Source organism: Malaclemys terrapin, chromosome 17 (genome assembly GCF_027887155.1).
Source record: "Malaclemys terrapin pileata isolate rMalTer1 chromosome 17, rMalTer1.hap1, whole genome shotgun sequence".
NCBI lineage: Eukaryota > Metazoa > Chordata > Testudines > Emydidae > Malaclemys > Malaclemys terrapin.
The window spans coordinates 7,046,754-7,072,048 of NC_071521.1; the positions used below are offsets into that span (position 1 = coordinate 7,046,754).

The 25,295-nt window shown below is 49.6% G+C and overlaps 1 protein-coding gene across 1 annotated transcript; it reads right to left on the reverse strand.

Annotated features, from left to right (window-relative positions):
• Window positions 1-673: 673 nt before the first annotated feature.
• Window positions 674-24,943, reverse strand: AGPAT2 (1-acylglycerol-3-phosphate O-acyltransferase 2). The gene is made up of 6 exons (XM_054007542.1): window positions 24,611-24,943; window positions 11,200-11,333; window positions 9,091-9,266; window positions 8,644-8,739; window positions 6,495-6,567; window positions 674-3,419 (listed from the first exon to the last, which is right to left on the reverse strand). Exons 1-6 carry the CDS (start codon window positions 24,802-24,804, stop codon window positions 3,253-3,255), a joined length of 840 nt encoding a protein of 279 aa, XP_053863517.1. The 5' UTR covers window positions 24,805-24,943; the 3' UTR covers window positions 674-3,252.
• Between the last annotated feature and the right edge of the window lie 352 nt (window positions 24,944-25,295).

Below are 25,295 nucleotides of genomic sequence, written 5' to 3' on the forward strand. Positions count from 1 at the left end.
GCCTATTCCTCTGCCCTGGGGAAACAGGGGAGCAGAAGGGAAGGGCTGGTAAGGAAGTGACTCAAGACCAGCAAATCTTTTCTGCTCATATCTCCTGCTGGTGCGTTTATAGGGAGGAGAGGGTACTTACCTTGTATATCCTCAGACATCTGCAGCTGGCCCATGGGATGCGAATCCAAAATTTGTATCTGTCTAGGGCTCTACACACCACACTGGGTAAACAAGTCCTCACTGTAGAAGCTTGGACAAAAAACACCTTTTCCTCCCTGATGCAGGAGTCGTTCGTACCAGCTCGTTAGCAACAGGAAGCTCACTCCAGCTTTCAGTGCTTGGTTCCGAGAACACTAACGATTTTCTACAAAATTGGTAATTACGCAGGATCTCTGCAGGGATCCTTACGGCCATGCAATCTTTGTGCACAATCAATGTCTAACTAACATGTATCCATGTAGTAAATAGTGATGCATTTGAGAGTGGAAGCGGCAGAAACTGCATACAGATTTGGTCCAGACAAGGCTCTCTTCGCTTATTACCTCACCATGCTCACGGGGCAAACGTGTAGCTAGCGACAGAGACTCAAATGGGGAAACTGACAATATTGGGTACACACTCCCCACCCACAAGAGGCAATAAGTTCAACCCAACCTGGGTTCTAATAAACCCCACACAAGACTTTCTATTTAAATAACTGCTTTATAAGAATGTACATTTGATCAAACATACATTGTTTAAACAACTAAAAAACAGAACAGCAGACAACGGCCTTTGTGCACGCTCAATCTCTTTTCCCACTTCGGTCATAAACAGACAGACTTAGATTTATACATCTGATACAGAGTCATCTTTGGCCAAAGAAAAATATCCACCCGTTACGACCACCCTACCCTCCCAACTGCTCACCCTAGACTGGAGCCGTTGGGCAAGAGGGAATGAAATCTCCACAAGAACTTGGATGTTTGCCTCAATTACATCGCCGCTTTGTCTGCCATTCTTATGGAAGGAAAAAAAGAAAGTGCTGCTTTGGATTTCAGAACTGAAAAGCAGGAGGATTGCTTTCTTCCACTGGGTCTGTACTGAAACCAGATTTCACCAGATGGATGCTCGAATATTCATTTGTAAACACAGCTCTGAACCATGTGGAGCTACCGCCTCCCAGCATCCTCTATTTGGTTTCTCCCAATTCTGCATTAGTGCTTTTTAAGCATTCGATTTGGTGTCCTTTCTAGAAAAAACAGGAATTCAGTGATTGAGACAGCATCATCTCCAATGCCACCCACCGAGCAGGAGGTTTGGGGATGATGCATTGCACCAGATTACTTGACATGAAGAGATACACTGCCTTGGTGAGCTTGAGGCAACATTCCCACAAGGCCTCTAAGCAAATCCCTGGAGTTTTCATGGCCAAGGCCTGCTCCCCCAGGGAGCATAAACATCTCTGCTGTTACTCCCTTTGAGGAGCTCGACATTTCTACCGCTGGGTGAGGAGAGTCAAACTCAGTTACCGGGAATCCCTCTAGCTGCTATTTCCCAGCTGGCAAATTCACACTGAAGGAAACATTGATTCAGGGCCATCATACACCTCTCCCATCCAGCATGTTTTACATCTCCAACACCATGGCTTTCGCCTAACACTAACAGTCCTAGTAAGGCGAATCTTCCGAGACACGTTTGTATGGCAGGCACTGTCTTTTGGTCAATGCTTCGGATGTGCAGTGTGTCAAACAGCACAGTATAGCCCTTAGGAAGCAAGAGCAGCAACGAAGAGTCTAGGTACAAAACCTAGATTAAAAACAATTTTAAACAGAACATTTGAGCACTGAAAGCGTTGCAACAAATACCAAGGAAGTGCCACATCTACCCTTCCCTCAACCCGTCATACCTGGCTTTATGCTAAAAGCAAGCCATCAGGTGGAGTACACGAGTATACACTAAGTCAGGGATGCTGGCGGTAATGCAAAACAAAGGGGATGAGCAGAGAAAAGTCCCGGTCTCTTTGTGGGTTTGTCTCATCCTTTTAGTTTAGTTCTTGACATGTTAATGCATCACTTACAAACCCCAGGGATTTTGTTGAGAGATAGCATCCCCATAGAGGTTTGCATTATAGCAGCCATCAGGCTAAGTGTTTGGATAAAAACCTACCAAGACACTATACAGCAGGTTTGGTTGGGTTTTTTAGGTCTCCACGTTTCCCCCTCCTACGCCATCCCTAAATGAGTCCACATGGAGCTTGTCCACTCAGTGGACACGGAAACTTGACTTCACTAAGGGACAGCATCAAGAGTAGCTGGCCCCATAAGGCCCACCTGTCCTAGCCCAGAGAACCTGAAGGAAGCCTTAGGCTGCAGGATTGCTAGAAGTACTGCTGGGGAATTCACTCTGTCTGGAGAGCGAGTAAGGGATGGACATCTGTACAAAGCTTGCACCAGGACTTCTGGTAAGAGCAACCTGCACATTTCAGTTCCCTGCTACGTCCTACGACTTGGCCATTCCATCAGGAAGGGGTGAGTGGTTGGTCTCCCATCTTTGTCTCTGAACAGAATCACAGATGCTTAGTGTCTTTTTAGAGAAAAAAAATCCCCAACAGGTTGATTTGTCAAAAACCAAATGGTGTCTGAGGTGAGAGTCGAGGCTAGGAAGAATGAAACAGTGCTGGGCAGAGACCTTAGAAGCTGAATTTCAGCTGTGAACAAGATTTCAGCTAGGGCATCAGTCCCTGTCAGTAAGCGCTGGGAATGCACAGCCACATGAAGAGGGCCATCTGAACTGCTCCTACCCTCGCCTCCTCAAGCACCAACAGCTAGGGACAGGATGAAAGTGAGGATTAATCAGTTGGAGGCTGCAAAGATGTACCTAACACGGTCTTCGGCATCCAATGGATTGGCTGTGGCTAGTGCCAGGCTTGCAGTGGTCGGTGCCAGGACCTTAACACAGTGTTCTGCAACACCTACTGTCCCAGCTACCTGAGTGTGGCAGGAGGTCGCAGAAGAGTTCACTGCACTGGGCATCAGCACTAGCTCTTGTAGGGTGTTTGAGGAAACCGAGTGCAGGAGACACGTCCCCAGGGGAGATAAAGAACCCACAAAAGAGATTCACCGAACAGTAGAATTGGCCCAACAAATGGTGTTTGTCAACTTAGGTTACCCTAAGCAGAGGCTTAGGATTTGCCCAAACCTGCTGCAAAGGAACGGGAGAAACCCCTTGGATATTTTGGCAATGGAAATAGGTCCTTTCAGTCCCTGCTATTTGGGAATACTATTGTTGAGGGCCCTGCGTTGAGCCGTTCGCCTCACTCGCTATGCCAGATAATCTGAAAAAGGTCTCTCTCATGGTGCAGTAGCATCTCTCCGTGAGGTCGGCGACATCCTCGGCCTTCAGGCCCTTGGTCTCAATAGGCTGGAGCACCTCAACCCGGATTTTACCTAGGAACAAGAGAAGAAACTCAAGTTCTGCATTTGGCCATTAGATAGTCATAGGAAGGGTGGAGAATGGCTAAAATACCAATCATAATCCCCACCTTCACAACCCCTGGGAGCGCAGCAGACGTGGCCATAGCAGACAGCATAGCAAAGCTCGCATGTGCTAGTTACCAGGATCCAGTCTAAGTGCACCGTTACATCTGCTGTAACGGCCATTAGTGGGGATAGCTCGTTTCCATCTGTGTCCCAAGGCTGTGTACAAGGAGTTCCTGGCAGCAGGCACCCAGACCCCAGGCATTCATGGCTTCCTATTGCAGGAAATGCCTGCAAATTCCAGCTGTAGCTCAAACGGACTAGTCCAGCAGAACTTGCGACTCCTTTCCCTGTCCCCACCAGGCTAGTGGCAGAGTCCATTGCAAAAGGTCACTGGTGTGACATTTTTAGAAAGCAGGGTCATTTTTGTAGCTGTTACTAACAAAGAATTCTCTAGAGAGGATTGTGACAGCACAACCCCCTCATGTACAAAAGCAAGTAGCGATTAGCACTCAACAGAGCCAATTTCCTTGGACACATGTCGTGTCATGAACGTCAGTGTTATACATATGTCCAAGGAAATTGGCTCTGTTGAATGCATTTCTACATTCAATACCCAAGTGTCTCTCTCAGGCTGCACCCTTAGGAGTGAATTGAACCACCTGGAATAAGATCTTACTCTCTGGGAACCATTAGATCCTTGGAGGTATTTGGTGGGATCATAGGGGTGAGTTAATATGTACACAATAAGAGTATGGTCTGAAACAAGATACTGCCACTTGATCGTTTAAGCTTTGCTTCTGCAAGTAAAGTACTTCTGCTCCTTTATTAAGCTACACACCCTCTGGCCTACCTAATCTGCTCAGGTCCCAGTCATTGAAAGCCACAATCAAGCTAAGGTGCTTCACTTGAGGCCAGGCCACTTGGCTCTCAGAGTTGAAGTCATCACATCTATGATTTGGCTGGGTGATATTTACCTCTTAACCCTCCTACCCATGGGGGCACACATTCATTTGGAAGCCATGTAGTCCTGTTTGGCTTTCCCCAGACAGTAAGAAGTGCCAGCAACCCTCCACATGGCTGCCCAGCAGTACAGGTTTCGGGGGGTGGTTTTTGCTGTGTGGAGCGAGATTTTATTTTTGGTTAATTAAACCAATAGACCCTGCTGTTGCAACAAGCAAGACACAGACCCCCGCTCCTCTTCTGCGGCAGCAGGAACCACTGTGGCATGCAATGGCATTTAGGGGACTCAACAGGGCGGTTAAGTGCCCACTCAAGGAAAGTAACAATAGCCACTTCTGAAAGAAGTTCCTAGTTCCTCAGTTCTCAGTGTGCCCTTTATCGTCACAAAGGCTGGGTACAGCCCTCCGGCAGAGCAGGGGCCCAGCTAGGACAACACTCAGGAAGTCCTTCGGGGAGAGAATTACAATTCATTCCTTTGAAGCCAACAGCTCCTGAGTGAGCAGTTAAAGAAACTCCAGCCTCACCTTGCAAGAGTGTTTACGAGGCAGCAGGAGCCCTTCAGGTGCTCTCTCCCACAGGGCCAGGTGCATTTTGATACTCTTGAGATAACGAGTCAGCCAAAAAGCCAACCCAGCGACCTAGCCTGCATATGCTGAGGAAGCAGGCTGGAACACAGGAAACATCTGCTGATTATGACAGAACAGGACATTGCCTGCTGTGCATGACCCAGTAGTGTCAGGTGCTTTGTTCGCCCGTTCCCTTTTTGCCCATTATATACTGCAAGCATGGGCCAGATGAGAGTTAACTGGACCAGGCCTCAGCCCATACTCTAGTCAGTAGGGTGCTTACATCTCTCCCTATGCCCCAACTTGTGTAGAGATATTTCTACCACAGGCCCAGAGCCGCCTCTTAGGTAATAAGACCACAACCTAGCTCTTACCTAGTACTTTCCATCCAAAGATCTCAAAGTGCTTTTACAAAAAAGGTCAGCGTCATCCCCATTTTACAGATGGAGAAACTGAGGCAGGGAGCAGGAAAGTGACTTGCCTAGATCACCCAGTAGCCAAGTCAAGAATAGAACCCAGATCTCCGAAGTCCCAGTGCAGAGCGCTAGACTCCGGGCCACAATGCCTCCCTGAAGAGCAGCCACCTAGATCTTGTAGTCAGGGTTTCCCCTAGCCCAAGGCTCAGCACGTGAGGCACCTCGGAAGGACAAGCCCAGCACTGAGATTACTAAAACTGCAGATAATGGGAGAAGAATTAAGATGCCAGTTGAGTGACACTGGGACAGAAGTGGCCTGATTGTGACAGGAAAGCAGAAGGGGACAGAGGCAGCTGATTTTCTCCCCAAGGATAATCCAAAAAAGCTTTTATTCACTGCTGTCACTACCTTCATATTGGATTTGCTCATTGAAGTGAAGAGCTGATAGTAACTGGGCATACTATATGCTGCCAAAGCGCTGTGACCCACCGGTAGCATCCCCTGATATTCTATCCCTGGGCCTCCCCAGGAGAGACTGCCTGTTGAACCAAGTAATTTGAGGGCTTTGGAAGGTTAGCAGCTGCTCAAGACACTTGTAAGATGCTAGAATTTGATCCCTGGTCCCCAGAGGTGCCTATATGCACCCTGCTTTGCATCTTAAGAGCAGCTGGCCCAACACAGTACATAGAAACAATCCTGGCCCAACACCAAGCATTGCCCCCTCTTGCCCAAACGCTACCCTCACCACTGGGTCCCAGTGCAACAGTTTAAGTGAAGGAGATTTGGAGGCCGCTTTTCAGAAGAGCTCAGCTCCTACTTGGGCACCTAAGGGCCAGATGGTCAAGAGAGCTCAATTGACTGAGCACTGTCTGAGACAAGCTCTGCTGGGGAAAAAATAAATCCATCCGTCTAGCCCTGATCATGGCTACTGAGTGCCTTGGACAATCCGGCTCTGGAAGACTGAACGAACACAACTTAGTAAGAGGACAGCCACTGCGACAGGAATGCCCAAATAAAGGCACCTCAGCACCTCTGTCTTGAGCCCAGCTTTTCTTCTGCTGGGAGACCAGAAACAAGAGGGGTTCAAAGCAGTACAGTACCTGATATAAATAGCTTCTTGGCTGGATTGTAAAACGAAGAGAACGAGGAATACACCACAGGAATAATGGGAACCTGGGAAGGGAAAGAGTACCGGAAAGTTAAAGGTTTTTTGGTATTACAATAGCATGGCACCAGTCAACACTGAGCCCCCATGGTGCTAGGTAGTCTACAAATACAGAACAGAGTCCTAACTCTGGCTTTGGACTGTAGGCTCAAAAAATACAGAGGGCAGGAGAAAGCTACTCTCTCCTTTCCCATACGTAAAATGGAGTCCAAGACAAAGGCCCAGATCTTCAAAAAGGTATTAGGCGCTTAACTCCCACTGAAATCAATGGAAATTAGGCACCTCCACACCTTTGAGGAGTGGGGCCCAAGTGACTTTCCTAAGGTCACAGGAGCTTGCAGCAGTGATGGGAATTGACCTGAGGTCTCAGGCCAGGGCTCTAAGCACACAGTTACTCTCCCAAGTCAAAGCCCAACGCACCATCCTCCTCAGTATGTTTAATCCTGCAATTCCCTAGGTTGATAAGCAGCTCAAACATTCACTGCAAATGCCTCTAAGCACACAAGAGGAGGAAGGTGCTGGTTAAATATTTAGGAACAGGAATCACTGTTTGCAATCATTTATGAGCAAGGCAATGCCTCTGACCAAGAAAGAGGAGAAGAGGCAGCTATTTTTAATCTGGCACAATATGGAAGATCTACTGTGGGCAACTTGCTTTGAATATAAACGAAGCCAGCCACTACTTCAGATGTTGTCCTTAGCCCAGTCTCTAGAAATCCATCTTTAATGACTTGTTATTGGGTGGCTAATTTGTATATTGGATTTGTGGTCTGTAGCTGGAATTGGCTTCTTAAGTCACAGGCTCCACACTGGGTTTAAACTGTCCATTAGAGATCAAGGAGGTTGAGACAAATATACAGGAAATAGGTTAAGAACTACAATCTTAATATTTTCTGCTTCACTGTTGATTATGGTCCCTTCTGCTCCTGGTATATTAAAGCTTGTATACATACAAACATCATGCCCTCCACAAACATAGAATGGACATGAGATACGAAGCAGTGTTTGGTTTTCAGAGTCTGGTAGGACTTCCTAAGCCTGAAGAAATCCAGGAGAAGCGGAATAGCCAGACCGTTTTCAAGTGAACTTAGTAAAGTTCTAAATTAGTGGCCCGGGAAACTAGAATCCTCCATGTATTTGCTCAGCAGGCCACTGCACCAGTGCAAGCATTATCCCCTTCCAGTATGCTGGCGACTATTTAAGTTGTATTTACCCAGTTCTCTCTCTCTTTTAAAGAGAAAAACGGTCACAAAATATGGCTACTTTGAATATCAACTTTTGTCTGTCTTCTAGTTATAGAACATACCATGTTGCAATTTAATAAACTCATCTAACCAACCACTACGGAGCTGGAAATTGAACTATCCAGACCACAGCCTGTACAAGTTGTGTGGCATTTATATGTATCGAACCACATTTTAATCTTGCTTCTTCCAAGACATGGCACTAATCAATCAGTCCCCACCTGCACTGTGCTAAACACCACAGCACCTACCGGGTCACCGTGCACTGCAGAGCAGGCAACACCGAGGAAGTGATTCAGTTGGCTAAAGGAGGGATCTAATTGACAAAGGCGGGTTCTAACCCACGTTATTGCAGACTAGATGTGTGACTCAGAACTATGACTTTAGAAGCTAAAATGCAAGTCAGTAGTAGAAGAGCCAAGTTAGCCAGAATTTGATCATGCTCCATGGGGTTGTCCTGGAGAAGGATGCCAGTTACGCCATGGTATTGGCTGGCCATCATCGTCTCCCCATGGATCTAGGAGGGCAGTCCTTATAATCTCTCTGGTCCCCACCCATGTCCCCTCTAGCCCATTTATCTGGGAAGTTTCAGGTGCCATTTTCCAAGGAGACTCACATACTTCTGGGAGCCCAGTGAGAAAGCTGCCTCTCTCTGCAGCTTACTATCTTGGGTGCTCTGAAGATAGCGTTCACGTCAAAGGGCCTGGGTGTCATTCATCATGCTCACATTTTGGACTGCTAACGAATCCCATGTTGCCAGTGTCTGGTCACCATAGGTAGACCTTTCACTGGAAGGCCTGTTTAGCGCTTTGGCCTGCAAAAGAAGCCAACAAGTGTTACCTGTGCCTGAACAGCAAGATGAAAAGCTCCTTTCTTGAATGGTAACAAGTCACCATTCCCATTCCTCGTGCCCTCCGGATATATCCATACCTTCACCTGTAAGGCCGAGATAAACCATGAATTCCATTTGTTGGCACACCAGAAGTTAGCTGTAGAATTAACCCACATAACCTCTCTAGGGCTAACCCAGAGAATAGATTGCATGCCTCTATTCCTAGTTGTTTGGAACTCCTCAGAAGATTTTGCTGCGCGTACAGCTAGCCAGGACTGGCATTTGATGTCCACGCTAGCCACCAGGTACTAGAGGTCAGACGATAATTCTCATAGTATTCCACCCTCCCTTCATCCAGCGGCTGACTAATGTTCCAGCACAAGCAGCCCTCTACTCCAACAGATGCAAGCAGTGCCCAGCACTCACAAAAACCTAGTGGCATATACATTACTCACGTTCTCATCCAGCATGGTCTGGGCAACCCCAGACATCACCGTCTTGGCATTGCTCGTACTCTTCCTGTTAATGAAGATGACGCCACCCAGGTACATGATCAGACCCACAGGGCCAGTGTACAGCAGCTCCTTCTTGCCGATCTGAACGCAGTTATCTGGGAGGATTTCCATCAACCCTAAGCCCAGGGCGAAGGGAGAGCGTAAGAAGCCCACCCACAATAAGCCATGACAACAAGAACATCCTTCTCCACCCACAAACCAGATCGGCAGCGTACGAGCGACACAACCCACGCTTGCTGATAAGCACTGGGAGCGAACGGGTGCAACAGGCTGCATGTACAGGAAGGGTGGCAGCAGCCAGGGAACTTTGCAGAGATGATCCCTTGCTGATTCAGCGGCATCGCTGGCTTGCAAGCCACCACGTGTCTTTCAGCAGCTTTCAGGTATTAGACGCTGAAGAGACTTAGTCGTAAGAGGATGGAACGAGAGCAGGGTGTGGGCGGGAAGGGAAGGAGACATCGTAAAAGGGCCACCTGTTCCACAGCTCTGCCTCAGGGGTCTCCTTGGTTCTGCAGCAGGAGCATGGCAGAAGGGACCCATGGGAGCCTTTGCCTCTCTAACAGGGGCTGCAGCTCAGAAAGGTAATTTTTTATACGTGCACTTACAGGGTGGCAGCAGGAGTCAATGGCTGGAGCAAGGAGCTGTGACGGAGGAAACGGGTTTTATTCCCAATTCTGCCATCACTCCTCACTTCGCCTTAGACCCACTCTGCTTACTCCCATGTCTGCAAGATGGGGCTATGACTTCACCATCTTTGGATCACTGGTTCCTTCCTAGACTCTAGCTGTGTTTGTACAGCACCTGGCACAATGGGGTCCCGGTTCATGATAGACTTCTAAGGCACTATGATGAATAGTAATAATGTAGTCTCAATTGCTGAGCCAGCGGACAGGCTGCAGCTAGAAAGTAGGTGTACCACAGTCTCCTCCTTCGCTCTAAGGGCTCCACTAGCTTATTTTCTGGTTAGTCAAGGTTTTTTTTTTTTTTTTAAACCCTTTCACTACCTGTCATGCTAACGTCCTCTATTAAGATGAACAAACCCTTGGGATGTACCCAAGTGAGCCAGACAATGCAACAAGAGGCATTCCAGCTGGAATATTTACCCCTGGAAGGATGAAGTACAGTATCTCGTTACTGTCCCAGCTTGGAGAAAGTGGGAGTATGGCCTCTGGGTGCCACTCCACATACCTCTCTGCTTGGCTTGCCTTTTAGGTCTTTGCAGGATTGGAAGGTTAGCCCTCTAATAGGACAGCCTGCAAATTCTGCATGAAGTACCAGGCCCTAGGCCATGGGGAGACTTTGGCCTTTATTTCAGGGCAAGTGCAGAACCGCCTTTCCACTAGACTGAAGGCTAAGACTTGACCCATGCCTGCCATGGGTCAGTAATTGGGGTGGTACAGCTAAATCTGCTCAGAGCCTCTGCGAGCTGTAGTAACAAGTATCCTGCACAGGGTCACTAGAGAGCACAGACGGAAGGGAAAAAGGGGGGGCAGCCACATTCTTCTCCTCAGGGGGACACAGCCAGTCAGTGACAGTTCAGACTAGAACTCTCATACCACTGCTCTAAGCCACACTGAGTCCCTCTTGCGTGCCTGTGTTTGATTATCCCACAGCTGTTCTTACATCTGCCTCTGAAGCATCAGGCGGCGATCACGGTCATGGACCAGACACTAGACTAGATAGACCTTGGGTCTGATCCAGTCTGGCAATACCTAATTCGCTATATACCAGGCTCTTCCACTGCTCTGTTGAGAGTGCCCGAACTGCAAGTATACCCCTCCCTGCTCACCCACTGTCCCATTACTCTGTGCCTCTCTCCCCTCAAGACACTGCTGTAGCTTTCGACACCGTACATGGCAATTCCGGCAGGCAGAACTGGCCGATGCACTTTGTGACATACAGTCAGGTCTCCTGGAGCCTCTTCCACTAAAAGGCTTGGAGACTCCCCAAATCTGGGACAAGCACAGGATTTCCCAAACAGCAAAGCTAGGCGCACCCAACAGTTCACTTTCAGACGAGACAGCTTCTTTTCCAACCCAAGCAACTCACCCATCATGTCCAGGATGCTCTGATGGTTTGACACGATGACACATGGCCCCTCGACCTGGAACTTCTCCAGTCCTTTCGCCTCAAACCTCAGGCCATAAATATACTTGAAGGTCCTGACGATATTTTTGATGATTCTGCAGAGAGCAGAGGAGAGAAGAGAAGTGAGAGGCCAGCAGGTCTCATGGAATCAATAGCGTCTGCATTATGGTGTGGAAGACGCAGCACTAGGGCAGCAGAAAGAATCGGTTAAGCCAGAGGAACAGGCTTAAGGACCAAAAAAGGTGTCAACACTTCCCTCATTTATCTGCCCTCCTGGGATGTCCTTGCATGAGCTGGAAGCTGCCTAATTTGCCCTGTAGTTTATTAGGAGGGGCAGGAACATGAAATATCCTTCAATTCCTGTTCTAAACAGTTGTCACATAACCCCACCCTCATCGACAGCCTCCCCCCACAAAGTCTTCCGCAAAGGTACCTTTGGACCAGCTCCCTCCGAGCAGTACAGCACACAGCTCCACAGAACAGTCACCCTCCCACATCAGAGGTGTGCAGAGAAGCAGTGAACCCCTCAGAGGACACTTTAGTGCCAAGGCAAGTCAAACTACCCTTTGCTCCCCCACTGATGCCAGCACTCTGCTGCAGACCTGCTGTGCTCCAAAACGGTGTGACTGGGAAATTGCTTTGAAATTTCCTCAGTCCAAGCTACATCACTGAAAGGCCCTGAAAGTGAAGGGCAAACAAGTTATCTACTGAGCTCGATGATCGAACATACAAACGACAGGATTTTGTAGACTCACCCTAGAAGTCATATTTGTTTCTCTCTCTTCACATCTATCTGTACCATCGTTATAAGACACTGCCATCTGCAGGGGGAAGCTTTCTCTGGTGAAACAGCACTACAGGAACCAGTTCAGTAGATTCACCACCTGCCATCTTCCAGCAGGCAAGATGACTAGCTCTGGTGCGTTAGCCCTTATGTAATGCTACCTGAGATATCCGCCTAATGCAACTTATTTGGAGAGATGCTCACTCCAAGGAGCTTTGTGGGAAGGCATAGAGCAGCTTGGGAGCCTTCTCAGTACCATCTTGGCCAGTGATTCCTTACCAAGAAGCAAGGGTCCAATCCCGCAATGAACTCTGTATATGTAGGGAGCACCACTGTCTTCAATGGGGCTCCCCACACAGGTACAGGGGTCCAGCCGCGCAGACCCCATTGCTGCACTGGGCAGAGCTGCTTCGGAAGTTCTGGCAAGACAAAAGTGGTTTCCTGAACCCGCTGGAGATGGGCCATGCTAGCCCCACCGTTGGGTTTCCCCAACACACTCCGTCTTGCCTACCGCTTTAGACAGCGGGCACTTTGGGGTGGGAGCCATGTTTTCAGGAGAGGTCAGCACCCAGTGACAAGAGACTGGGCTGAGCGCTTACGATGCGACTCCGTTTCGGGCTGAGCGCCCTACAGCACGAGCAGTTGCTGTTGCTGCTGTAAATTGGCTCCCTTGGTTTCAATCTGGAAATAGCTGGACTGGTTGCTAGTAAAGAAAGCGAGAGTTTGGCAGTTTGCTGAGCGAGTCCCGTGGAGCAGAGACAGGAGACTCATGCAGACTCAAGAACCAAGACCCCACCCTGTACAAGGACGCACGCTAACTCCCTGCCAGCAAGCAGAGATTAGGGTGCTGCTCCTACCACCCACACAGCTGGGTGGAGCTTAAAGAGCCCTTACAGAATTAAGTGCCAAGCCAGACTTTCATTTAAATTAAGGTTAGCAGTTAAAAGCCAGAACTTCCAACTGCAAGTCTCCCATCCCTCTTCCTGGCATGCCACAGGACTGGGGGCATTCAGCAGCTATCACAAAGATGAGCTGCCCATACACTGCTAGGACCGACACAAAGAGCCTGCTGTGGTGGATAAACCCCCATTTCCCTGCTCCAATGTTCAGCCCTACACCTCCGGCACGATAACAGTTGGGGGGGGCAGAGGATGGGGCAGTCAGTAGGCATCCCCATCAGAGGCGCAGAGGAAGCAAGCGCCTCTGCTGGGAGCATGCTGGAAGCTAACAGCCTCCCTCAGCAGATGTAGGGAATAAGAGATGCGTGCGCGCGTAAAACTTAAACACAGAAAACAAAAGCAGCCCACGTTCAAGTGCTGGTGAATCTCACTGTCACGCGTACGCTGCTTAAGACAAAGAAAGACTTGATCTAAGAGAAGAGTGTGTGTTTAGAGCGGCACTTGGAAGACAAAGAGGTGGGACAGGGTCCCCTGAGCTCAGAATTGGAGTGTGGGGCCCAGAGATCAGCTGGCCAGCACATACTGGCTGTTTCAGGCTGGATGTGTGTGTGGGGGGGGGGGGGGGGGGGGGGGCGGGGGAAGCTACTGCCACCTACAGGGGAAGATGAAGGTGTGACAGCACATATGGAACCTAGGATGAGCGTATTTCATGCTCCCCTAATGTTGGCAAGGGAAGGAGAGGGAGGGGTGTCTTGTGAGTGGCTCTCGGATTGGGGGCACAAGGAGCTAGCACCCTAACCAGACCGTCTCACACCATGGGCAGCAGCAGCTGCTCTCCCACCTTAGCATGCTAGACAGCCTGGCACAGCCCCACTTGCTGAGACTGAAGTTCCCCCCACCTCCCTGGCACATCTGGTTTGAGACTGTGTGGGTTGGGCATTTGCACTCTCCAATAAGCCCCCTGGCAAAAGAGATGGCCATTTCTGAAGCTCCTGCTGGCAGCCATCGGCACAGAGCAGCAATTCTGTAGCCAGACCGGGCAAAGGTTGCAGTTTCATTTGCGCCCACACAGCAGCTGCTGCCAGCACAACTGTTTGTGCAGCTGCTCCCACCTCCCGGCCTACCTTGGTTGAATGCTTTCTACCTCACACAGCACCTCAGCATGAGCCAGCATGCACAGGGGCATTCACACAGAGCAGCATACTCCAGGATGCTTTACTTCCCAGCTCTGCCCAGGAAGGCTGGCTAAAGCAGATTATAAACAAGGTTAGCGATTCCTAGCCTCCATAGGAAACAAAACAGGACCATGCATCCATGTCCCAAGCTAGACCTCTGGTTAGCTGCCATGGTTACTAGCAGAGTTTTAGCAATACAAGCCACCATGCCTGCAGTTGGTCACAAGCACCCTTGTCCATGCTACACATTAGGGTTTTCTCTCCTCCCTATCACCTCTACCTAGCTCTTATATGGCACTTTTCATCTGCAGACCTCAGAACACTTTATAAACGAGGTCAGTGTTCTCATTTTACAGATCTGGAAACTGAGGCCCAGGCCCAGCAGAGCAGGGACAGAGCCAGGAATAGAACCCAGTTCTCCCAAGTCCCCATCCTCTATCTGCTAGGACACCCCTCCACGCACTTCTCCCTCTCTACCTGGATTCTCTTCATTACAGCATGGCTTCTGGGAGGGGACCACTCATTTCCTCCCAGACCCCGCACCCTCAGGAAAGTACAGTCTCATTCAAAGCCCAACTAGATTTGAGATAACTGCAAGTAGTTTTGGTTGGGACTGGACAGACTGGGGCTTTTACAACCAGCTGAGTGGGACACCAGAAGCAGAGAACGCGAGAGAGAATACATGGGGCACTGTGCCAGCACTAGAGCTGGTCAGGATGGGTTCTTCCCCGGCAGAAAGTGAATGAAAATTGACAATTTGTCACATGTTCCAGTTTTCCCACAGGAAGAGTCCAACTGGTCAAAACACCAGATTCAGTCAAAGCGGTTTCTGACAAAACAAAAAACGAGAGTGAGAAAAGCAGCAGCTTTCTACAAAGATTCTCATTTTGTCAAAACGCGATTTTCTATTAAAGCTGATCAAAGCCTCTGACTAGCCCGACTCTGCAGCTACTTGTTTTCCTAGACAGAAGCAAGGTCAGGAGAGGGCAACTTTTCCTCCTGCATTACTACTAAATCCTATTGATTTAGGGTTATTAGAGAGATGCCGACAGGATAGCACTCACTCCCCAAACTAGTCAGGTCAGCAGAATACCAGATGTTGTTTGATACTGGCAGGACTGGTGCTAGGAGACTCAAGTCCTCTATCTACCGGACACAGCGCAGGCAATGCAACGTGAGCACCTCTGCAGAGCACTGATCCCAACACAGCAGGGCCTGTCAGTCCCGATGCCCATGGCCTACCCTGCACAATATTTTTGCCAAGACTTGGGAGAACGCCCCACTTCCCGCCAGCTGCAGGAGTGGCTTGCACCAGGGACACTGACCCACAGAGAAGGGACTGAGAGAAGATTCATTTAATTCAGCGAATCACGGCCCATGGACTGGCCTGCAGGAGACCAACTGACCTCCAGGATGAAGCTAACAGCTCCTGTCTGGTAAACTACAAATAAAGTAGGTTTCCTTTTTTTCTGGTTCTCAGGGTGTCTGAAGGATACAGTGCTCCATCCACTCAAACAGAAACGTCCAGTGATTACCAACCCAGGCTGCATTCAAGTCTGCCTCTCGACAGATCATTTTACTACTAAGAGTAACAAACAGGAGACTGGCAATTGCTCAGAACGAGCATGCACACACACACACCAACTCGTTCTTTGCAGAAATCAGAGGCAGAGGTTTAGCCCATTTTGTCTCACTCCAGGCACACAGTCAAAAGGATTGTGTAGTGGGGTTACGAGAGCCAACGTGACACCAAGTCAGCACAAGGATCACCAGTATCCTAGCCACGAGACTGACCCAATTTCCAACCCCACCTCCCTTCCATCGCTGAACCAGGGGAGAGGTCACTGCTCTGGAAACCAGCACTCTGCAGAAAGCAGGAGGAGCTGGTTACACATTACCCAAGGGCACATACTGGCAAGAATGAGGGGGTGGCTTGATGTTGTAAGAGAAAGGTCCGGGTTGCACAACAAGTGAGGGGGTTGTCCTAAAACTGCTCAGGCCACAAGGGGTGACGTCCTGATCTGGAGCAGAGCCAGAGCACACAGGGCCCGACTCATTTAGTTACACTAATTGGGCAAGAGGAGGGGCATTGCAGCGAGGATTTCCCCCAGTACATGTGGTGACAGCATTACAAAGGTCATAAGCCTCACGCTACCGAGACACATTGGCAGGGGATAGGAGGAAACGGCATTCCTTCACCTCCCTGGTGACTCCTCAGGTGGGGTCACTAGAGGTCTCTGCCAGCATAGCCAGTGTCCAGGCTTTGTAGTCTGGGGGGTGTGTGTGTGTGTGTGTGTGTGTGTGTGTGTGTGTGTGTGTGTGTGTGTGTGTGTGTGTGTGTGTGTGTGTGTGTGTGTGTGTAAGGTTCTTTCCAACACTACAAGCCTCAATCACACTTGATTGTGAAACTAAAACATTAAGTCTAATTCATCAACCAACAGGTTATCCGAGACCCAAGAACGTATTTCCAAGGGCACGTCTACACGGCAATTAAAGCCCCCGCAGCTGGCCTGTGCCATTGGACTCTCAGACTCACGGAGCTCGGGTTGTGGGGCTGTTTAACTGCAGCGTAAATGCTGGCGCCCGGACTCTAGGACCCTGTGAGGTGGGAGGGTCCCAGAGCTCTGGCTGCAGCCCAAACCAGACGTTCTGATGCAGACCTTCTACGCCACAATTAAAACAGCCCCATAGCCTGAGCCCCGTGCGCCTGTGTCAGCTGGTACAGGACAGCTGCAAGTGTCTAACTGCAGTGCACACGCCCCCTTAGGCGCCAAAAATATATTGTCAATGCAGGATGCATTTCATGCTTTTAAAGGTCTAATGGGGCAGGCTACATGTTGGCAGCTTTAATGAGATTTCACAATCGGCTGTGTGTAACAAGTGACATCTGAGCCTCACACTGGCAGGTAGTGACCTCTTCTCGGTCATGTTGGGTTTGGCATTACGGAGCCAGGAGTTGAATCAGCGGCAGGGGCAAGGATCTCTGTACCAGGCCATAAAGTCTGCCATGGAGCTCTCTAAGCTGCATACATCATTCATTTATTTAGTCAACTTTCATCAGTGCAGGTTAAACCTTAATCCATTAGTCCAGGTGCAAAGACTAGAGAATGGAACCAGTGGGACATGCCAGGAGACTGGTGCTAAAGGTTAAAAGCCAAAATCGACACACTTACTCCCCATACTGTGACCCCTCCACCATCCCATAGCGTGTGCGTGCACACACACACACCCCTACCTTTCCTACCACCTTTGGAGATAGAGAAGAAACTGCACTGACTTCAGTGATGCTACCTGAAGACAGCAGGTGGGGAAATCACTGGCACTCAAGTACAGAATTAACCCAGCAAACATTTGGGTCCCATAACCCAAAGTTTTAATCCAGAGCTTCTGTGGATGTACAGATCACACTTCTTCAGTTCATCTGGATCAGGGCTTAAACACAGAGCTGAATTAGGTACTAACTACTTACAGAAATTTCAGGGCACAGAACAATTTCAAGTACGTACGTATGTACGTGCACCCACCCACCCACCCGCTGTGCTCAAAACACCAGCCCCAAAAACTAACCACCAGCTCTGCTGTAAAGCCTGGCACCTGTCCTTTCTGGGAAAGGCAGGGTCAGCCCAGCCCTTTATCTACAGCAATAGCATATTCTGCGCCAAACAGGAGACACAACATGGCTACTCTCCCCCTCCCAGCAGGGGACTTGGCTCACATACAATCCAGGAAGCTGCTATGCCAGAAAGTCTATCGTTCAGCATGTGCAATCCTGCCTCAGTGGAGCTGGACTTTAAAATAACCTGACCTTTGTTCTAACCAGAACAAGTTAAAGCCAGGAGTTGTGTCCCCCCGCCAAGCTTTCCTCAGGAGGCAGTTTGCCTCTAGGCAGGCCCAGCACTACCTGCCACCCCTGGGGTCTAACTGGCCCCAGGACTCCTGGAAGGTTGTTTGTTTAACTAGTGATACCCAGGGGCCCCAAAATACCCACTAATCTCCCCCACCCCATCCCCCAATAATTGGACCGCAGAACCAGCCCTGCCTCTAGGTGTAGCATTATGGCAGAGGAGTTCCGTACTAAAAGAGGGCATCATATGCAAGTTAGGCAAAGAGGGCAGTGTTGTCTAGCAGACAGCAGGAGTCCGAGTTCCTAGGCTCCACTCCGATACCGGACAATAACTCTTCGGGTACCCAGGGCTGGCCCGTTATGGGCCAGCGGACACTGGTTCGCAGGGCTCAGGCTGTGGGCCTGTTTAATTGCAGTGTAGACTTCCAGGTTCTAGGACCCTGTGAGGTAGGAGGGTCCCAGAGTTTAGGCTACAGCCCAAGCCACAATTAAACAGCCCCAGAGCCTGGGCCAGCTGAAGGTTTTTAATTGCAGTGCAGACACACCCTTTGTGGTCCTGAGAGCCTCTGTGCCTTGATGCCCCACATCTATAAAAAAAACCATGGTACTTTGGATGAAGAGGCGAAGCACAAAGATGAGAATTACCATCATGCACAATCAGAGGGCCAGGGGATTGGCACGTCTCAGAGGGAAGTATCCTGCTAACATGGCACAACACATTCCAAGTTCATAAACTGCAAAGCAAGTCATCACACGCCTGCCAGGACGTAGGACCACCACAGAGCAGCACTAGCTAGTGCAGCAGTTGCTTGCACCAGCATGCTGCTTGTGTAACACACATTTACAGTTAAACAAGGAGTCCGGCGGCACCTTAAAGACTAACAGATTTGGGCAGATTTGTTAGTCTTTAAGGTGCCACCAGACTCCTTGTTGTTTTTGTGGATACAGATTAACACAGCTGATATTTACAGTTAAAGGGGCACCGTTGTGTAGTTTAACACCATGAGAGAGACAGTTCTATAACCCTCTGAATCTTAATGGAATCATTTCCACTGGGCTTTTAATCCCATGAAAGACAGTTCTACTTGGATCATTTCTCAGGGGCGTTTGTAACCGCAGAACTGTGTTAAGTCCGTTGTGTATAACTTTTGCAGCATGCAGAGCCATGCTGGCAATATCCCAGGAAGTGGAGGATGGCAGCTTATTTGCATACGTTTACATGCATTGAGTCGCCACATTCCCCATCCCAAAACACAGTTAGAGGAAGCACAATACTTGGCTATCATAATAGTTATATTTTGTTTTCAGTCTCCCCATCTGCTACTTCGGTCCTCTGTTCACTCTCTTGCCTGCACTCCCACTATGCAAGTCACTATTCTTGCTAGTCTCAACTCCCCACCCACCCTGGTGACAAATCCTTCAGACTCATCCCTCACCCAGGAGGGCCAAGCCCATCACTCCAGTGATCAGAAGAAGTGCAGGCTCTTGACCCTCCCACCACACTTCTACTGCAGTTTTGCTTCCCTGCCCCACCTCTCCCCTTCATACATGTAGGCAAGGGAAATGAGACCAGAGTAGTTAAGATGTTTGGATGGCGGTATGCTGACTGACAGACAGCAGAGCCAAACAAGGCCAAGTCAGTCAGCTCTCCAAAGAATGCTTGTTGGAGAAGGGAAAGCCCTTCCTTGAATAATGTTCTCTTTCTGAAGTGAAAGTCTTCAGACCAAGTGTTGTAACTACAAATACTAGGATATCATAAAGACAATTTCCACAATGTGCTGATTTTTTTTACCTACGGCTACAGAACCCTTTTGGCTGTTTATCAAGGCAACAGAACTTTGGAGAGACAGATCAACAAAACAAAAAGTCTCAACAGGCCACACAGAAGCCAGGATCTCAAGAAACATACACATGGGAGAGTGGTGAAAGATTCAGAGTTCTCAGTCAATGACCCAAGGAAATTTTTAAACATCTAATTGTAGCGTGACTTTCCCTTCAAGTACAGCGGTTGCTTTGACAACACTAGAACACTGCCTTGGAGGTCAAATGAAGTACAATTAGATTTTTCTTCCTTCCTCCAGATCTAAAGAGAGGTCACAGTAGCACGATTAACAGCAAGAGCCCAGGAGAAGAAGTTTTTGCTTTTATAAAAGTACTTTTGAACCAAGCACACTTTCAGCCTGCTTTGAAAGGACAGTTGTATATTCTCAATAGATTGAAGTGTCTTTCGGTTTTGTGGTGGTTCCTACAAATCCTTCTGTATCCTCAGCTGAAGTATTTTGTATATACTTTTGCAGAAATATTCTTTAGCAAAATAATACTGGTTCCGGTTAGACTAGTGTTCTGTAAGAGACAGCTGTATATGTAAACAGCCAATAGATAGGTCAGGTGCCAGTAGACAACATGCAGTGCAGTTCCTAGGTTTTGGGAGACCAGTATCTGTGGCTTAAGAGGTGCGCACAAAAGATGCAGGGATTGTTATGCGCAGCTCAAGGGAACACTAGGTGGACTATTCCTATCTCTGGCCATGGCAGGCCACTGCTGTCAAAAGTGTCAGGGCACTGGTTTGACAGCTACATCTTTGCATTTAAAATATAGCTTTGAAGCATGCAGGGGAAAAGGCCATTCTGAATCAATTCATTTTGCTCGTATGCAAGCTCAACACAGAGTAGCTTGCTCCTGCATCCCAGATTACATCATGTACCTACAGAAGTCACACTAGCTACTAAACTTCCACAACAGTATTATTACCACTGCACTGTAGTGAGAATAGAAAATCACTTGCTTGTCTCAGATCATCTTTACTTGCTATCCAGGAGCATCTCATTCCACCTACCACTAAAACCTAGCTACCTCCAGGGTAGAACACAGAAGGTGCTTAATAGCACACAGCTACAATTACAGATGGGACATGAATAAGGATGTCAGACCATGGAAACCCTCCAAGGAATTTAGAGATGTAAAATCACAACTGGAATTTGGCTAGGACTCCAAAAGGTTAACAACTCTACACTTCAGAAGAGGGTCAGCCCAGACACCTACCGGTCAGTCCCACATTTTCACATCTTAGTCAAAAGACAGCACCTCCAGCTACACCCTTTTGAGTTAATAGACAAAAATGACAGATTTAAGCAACAGGATAGATCTGGGGGTTTCAAAGAGCAAACACTTTGGCTACTCACAAGATTATAATTAAATTCATATGACCGCAACGCAGAAGCGCCCTCACACTATGAAACAGCAGCGATTATGGGTTAAACTAGTTTGTGAGGAGTGGGGAGGCATGGGGAAAGAGGACTATGGCAGCGGACTTAAAAATGAAGCTGCCACATTGCACTGTGCATAGAGATAACAGAAGCAGAATCTGGTGGCCATGCTCCAGCATACAGACAAGAGCAAAGGGACGCACTGCTTTCAGAAGCAACAGCTAGAACTGTAGATGGACATATTTGGGGAAGAAGAATGTATAACCTTGCTCTGAGCAGGGATCCCAAGGATTGTTTAAAAAGCCAGCAGCCCTTTGACAGCAAGCCTCCCAATGCAGCCACGTGGAGTCAGCATGGGGTTAGCAGCAGTAGGGAAATTTCTACAACAGCATTTCCCTGTTGAGGGAGAGGCTTTACTGTCCTGCTCCAGTTCAATACAGTACTGTCAGTTACAGGACTAGCTGCACCTCTGAACACTTGCTGGTCTGAGTGCACCTCTCACGCCTTAACCTCTCCTGGGGTGGAATGCCACAATTCTCCCACTCTTACCTAGGGGCCGGTCTATCAGCCATTCTTATCCTGCAGATTTGATTGTGTTTGGCCGGACTCTGAAGGTGTATGACCAATAGTTACACTAAACAGCCTTCTGCAATATAAACAATACTTGGTTTTAAGTAGGAACAAAGCATTTAGATTTCAAAAGTCTACCAGCATGTCTATCTTACCTAAAGATCCCCTGATGGCAACCTAGGCAGGCCTAGCTTCTACAGACACCTTAGCAGGTTCCTGCATCCCAGTCTGGCCTGCCAAAAATACACGCCATCGCCAACAGTGTTCCTTTTAAAACCTGCCACCGCTCTTCTGGTGGCCTGTATTCCCAGGCCCTTTCCTGTCCTGGCATCATCTTCTAATTCTCAGGTGTTTGCTGAGAAGTGGCTTGTCTTCAGCCATTTTCTCCCCTTCCTGCTGGTTTCTCCCTACCTCAGCCCTCCATTAAACTAAACCAAGACAGTCATATGTAAGTATCCCAATAACCCAGGCAACATATAGTATTCATTAATTATTGCACAGCCACTCTAAATCAGGGTTAGTCAATAGGCAAACCAGCACTAAATCTGGACAGCCCGATGCTTTTGAACAGACCTCAAATATATTTACTTATTTTTTTGTCCAGAGAAGAAAATAATAATAATAATAATAATAATAATTATTGACTATCCCTGCTATAAAACCATCATACCTGCACCTTAGCTCCCTGCTACCACAATGGATATTTCACATTTGTAGATTTCTGCAAAGTGGTCAGGGCACATATGTGCCTGTAACAGGAAATGGCAATAGAGAATCTCTTTTCAGTTGCCCTCCCTGCTTCTTTCTCCCCCCCCGCCCCCAAACCCAGTTCCGCTAAGACACTTTTGTTTAGTCAGAGGATCTATCTCCCAAGTAAATCAGGACACTGATAGGAAATTCTACAGCCATCTTCAGCTTGCCTGGACTTTATACACCCCCCCCCCCCCTTCCAGCAGTGCCAGAGTGAACACAATCAAGATACTACAGCTGTGAAAGTCATCCCAAGTGTTCTCAAAAGCCCGTGACTAAGCATTTTCCCAAAGATCCTCACCCCAACCAGGGCTGAACATTGTCAGAATCAGAGCAGCATAACCTCTAAGTGTAGTACCGGTGCAGCAATACAAACAGAAGTCTTATCTTTTCCACCAAGAAAAGTTGGTCCAATAAAGTACAAGCTTTAGAGCTACACAGAGCTCTTCTTCAGGTCTGGACAAGGAAGCGGCGTATCTGAGCTAAATGCGAGTTGGGACAGATTGTTAAGCAGAGGCAAAACAAGTCAGGGCGCCAACTGGCACAGGTTACCTAGGCCCGAATACAGCTCACTAGCTTTCTTTAGAGACTGGAATAAATCAGAAAAATATACGTTAAGTGACTTCCCAGCTTTCACACCCTCCTTTGGCACTTTCAGTCACCAGGTGCACTATTGCATAAGTAAGGGACGAGTTACTCAATCTAACAGATCACCCCACTCAGCCTGTTGTGTTTGAATCTAGGCAATGGGGTGGATACAAAACTGAACAGATTAAAACTGTTCGAGTAATACAGTGTTTAAAAAACCTCCATCCAATACACGTTCTCCAACTAGCAACTGAGTGCATTAAACCTACAGAAAATCCACACTCTCACTTCAAAACAAAACTACTACACATGTAAGAAGCAGAAAAGAGGACATTCTAATAATAAAGATTCCCAAGTATGTTTACAGGGCAGATCACATCTTAATAGAAACTTCATGGAGAACTCTCCTTCATAACCACACAGGTCACCTCCCTGTCAATTTGCAATAGCTTTAACATCCATGGGGCTGCAACAGCAATGGGTTACAGGGACAAACAAAAGGTTAGGAAAGTATTTAATGTATTTTTAGCCACCGCACCTTCTAATGCAGTTTAACAGCTGGAAAGGAAGAGAGCCAGCACCCTGTGGCCTGATATCCCTTGGCAAGCTACCCGTGGTAAATGGGCCACAGTTCAGTAGCTCACAGTAGCTAACCACCAGAGTTAAAAGCGGTCAGTATTTTGGTTGTAAGCCTCTAAGGAAGCGTGTTGTTTTAAGGGGGAGGGGGGCAGCATTAACATCCTAGCTCTTCCGTCTCCAAGTGTTGCCTGCTAGCAAGGCTTGTAAGCCAACAGAAAGCAGTTACCTGTATTCAGGGCCACCGAGAGCGAGTTCGGGCCCCGGTGAAAAATTTTTTTCAAGCCCCCCAGCAAGGGCGGACTGGCTAAACAGGGCCAACAAGAGGGGGGAAGCCAGGCCCCCTTCCGGACCACCAGACCCCAGTAATTTCTACTGGCTTAACGCCTCCTCTCATCAGCCCTGCCTGTATTAGCCTCCTATTGCTCAAGTCATGCCAAGCGGTCACAAGACAGTGTTTGTGACCTAGCTGTGGCTTGGACAGCGAAGGATCGCCCCACCAGGACTACTGGCTGGGGCCCATCACTGAAGGAAGGGCGAGTACAAACCGGTCTGTAAAGAGGACAACGCCAGGGTTACAAGACAAGCCGAGTTTCGGGGTGCAGAGAGCGCTGGAGCCTTCCCACGTTTGCCAGCCCAAACAAGCAGACAGGCTGGTAGCAGGCCAGGCGGCACGGGGCCGTTTTAACAAGCAGGGCACAGCGAGGGCCCGGTCACACCCAGCGGGCAAACAAGCTCCCCCTGCCCGGGAGGGCAAGTGCCAGAGCAGGTCCGCGGGCGGGGCACACGAGTGAGCAACACCCCGAAGGGCACAACCAAGCCTCGCCCCCCCCGTCCCGGCTGGGGCTCGGCCGCCCCGCTCCCCCCCGGAGACCGCGCCGGGGGCTTCCCAAGCCGGCTCGGCCCCTCGCGGCGGGGCTGGACGCGGGGGCCGGGTGCGGAGCGGGGCAGGCGGGCTCCTGCGGGGGTCGGGCACTCGCCTCATGTTGCGCACGGTGCGGCCGCCGTGCCGCAGCAGGCAGAGCGGGACGGCCAGCGCCGAGGCCGCCACGCACAGGACGCAGTAGAAGCCGATCTTGAGCTGGAAGTGGGCGGCGGGGCTGAGCGCCAGGAGCACGGGCAGCAGCAGCAGCAGCAGCAGGGCTGCGCCCCCCAGCAGCCAGCTCGGCTCCATGCCGGTACCGGCCGGCCGGGGCGGGGGGTGCCCGGCGGGGACCCTAGTGGCCGCGCGGCGCCTGCTCTGCCGGCCGGAGACGCGGCGAAGTCAGCCCCGAACTCAAGCCAGTCCGCCGAGGGGCGGCCCCGGCTGCCCTTAAGGGGCGGTTCGCGCCCCCCCCCCCGGGGATCGGCTGGGCCCGCCCGCCCCGCCAACTACCGCCCGCCCCCTCCCACGGCCGGCCACGCCCACGCCCACGGGGCGGCGCCCAGCGCTCCTCCCGCCTGCTGCGGCCGTGCCCCCGCCCTGCCCCGGCTGGCAGGCACTCAGCTCCGCCCCGGCCCGGCCCGGCCCGGCCCGCCCGCGCTCTTCCGTCTGCCGGACACACTCCCGGAGCCTCCCCTGGTCACCCTGACACACTCATTCGCTCTTCTCCCGTTCACCCTGACACACTCACTGACTCTGCCCCCGGTCACCCTGACACACTCATTCACTCTTCCCCCTGCTCA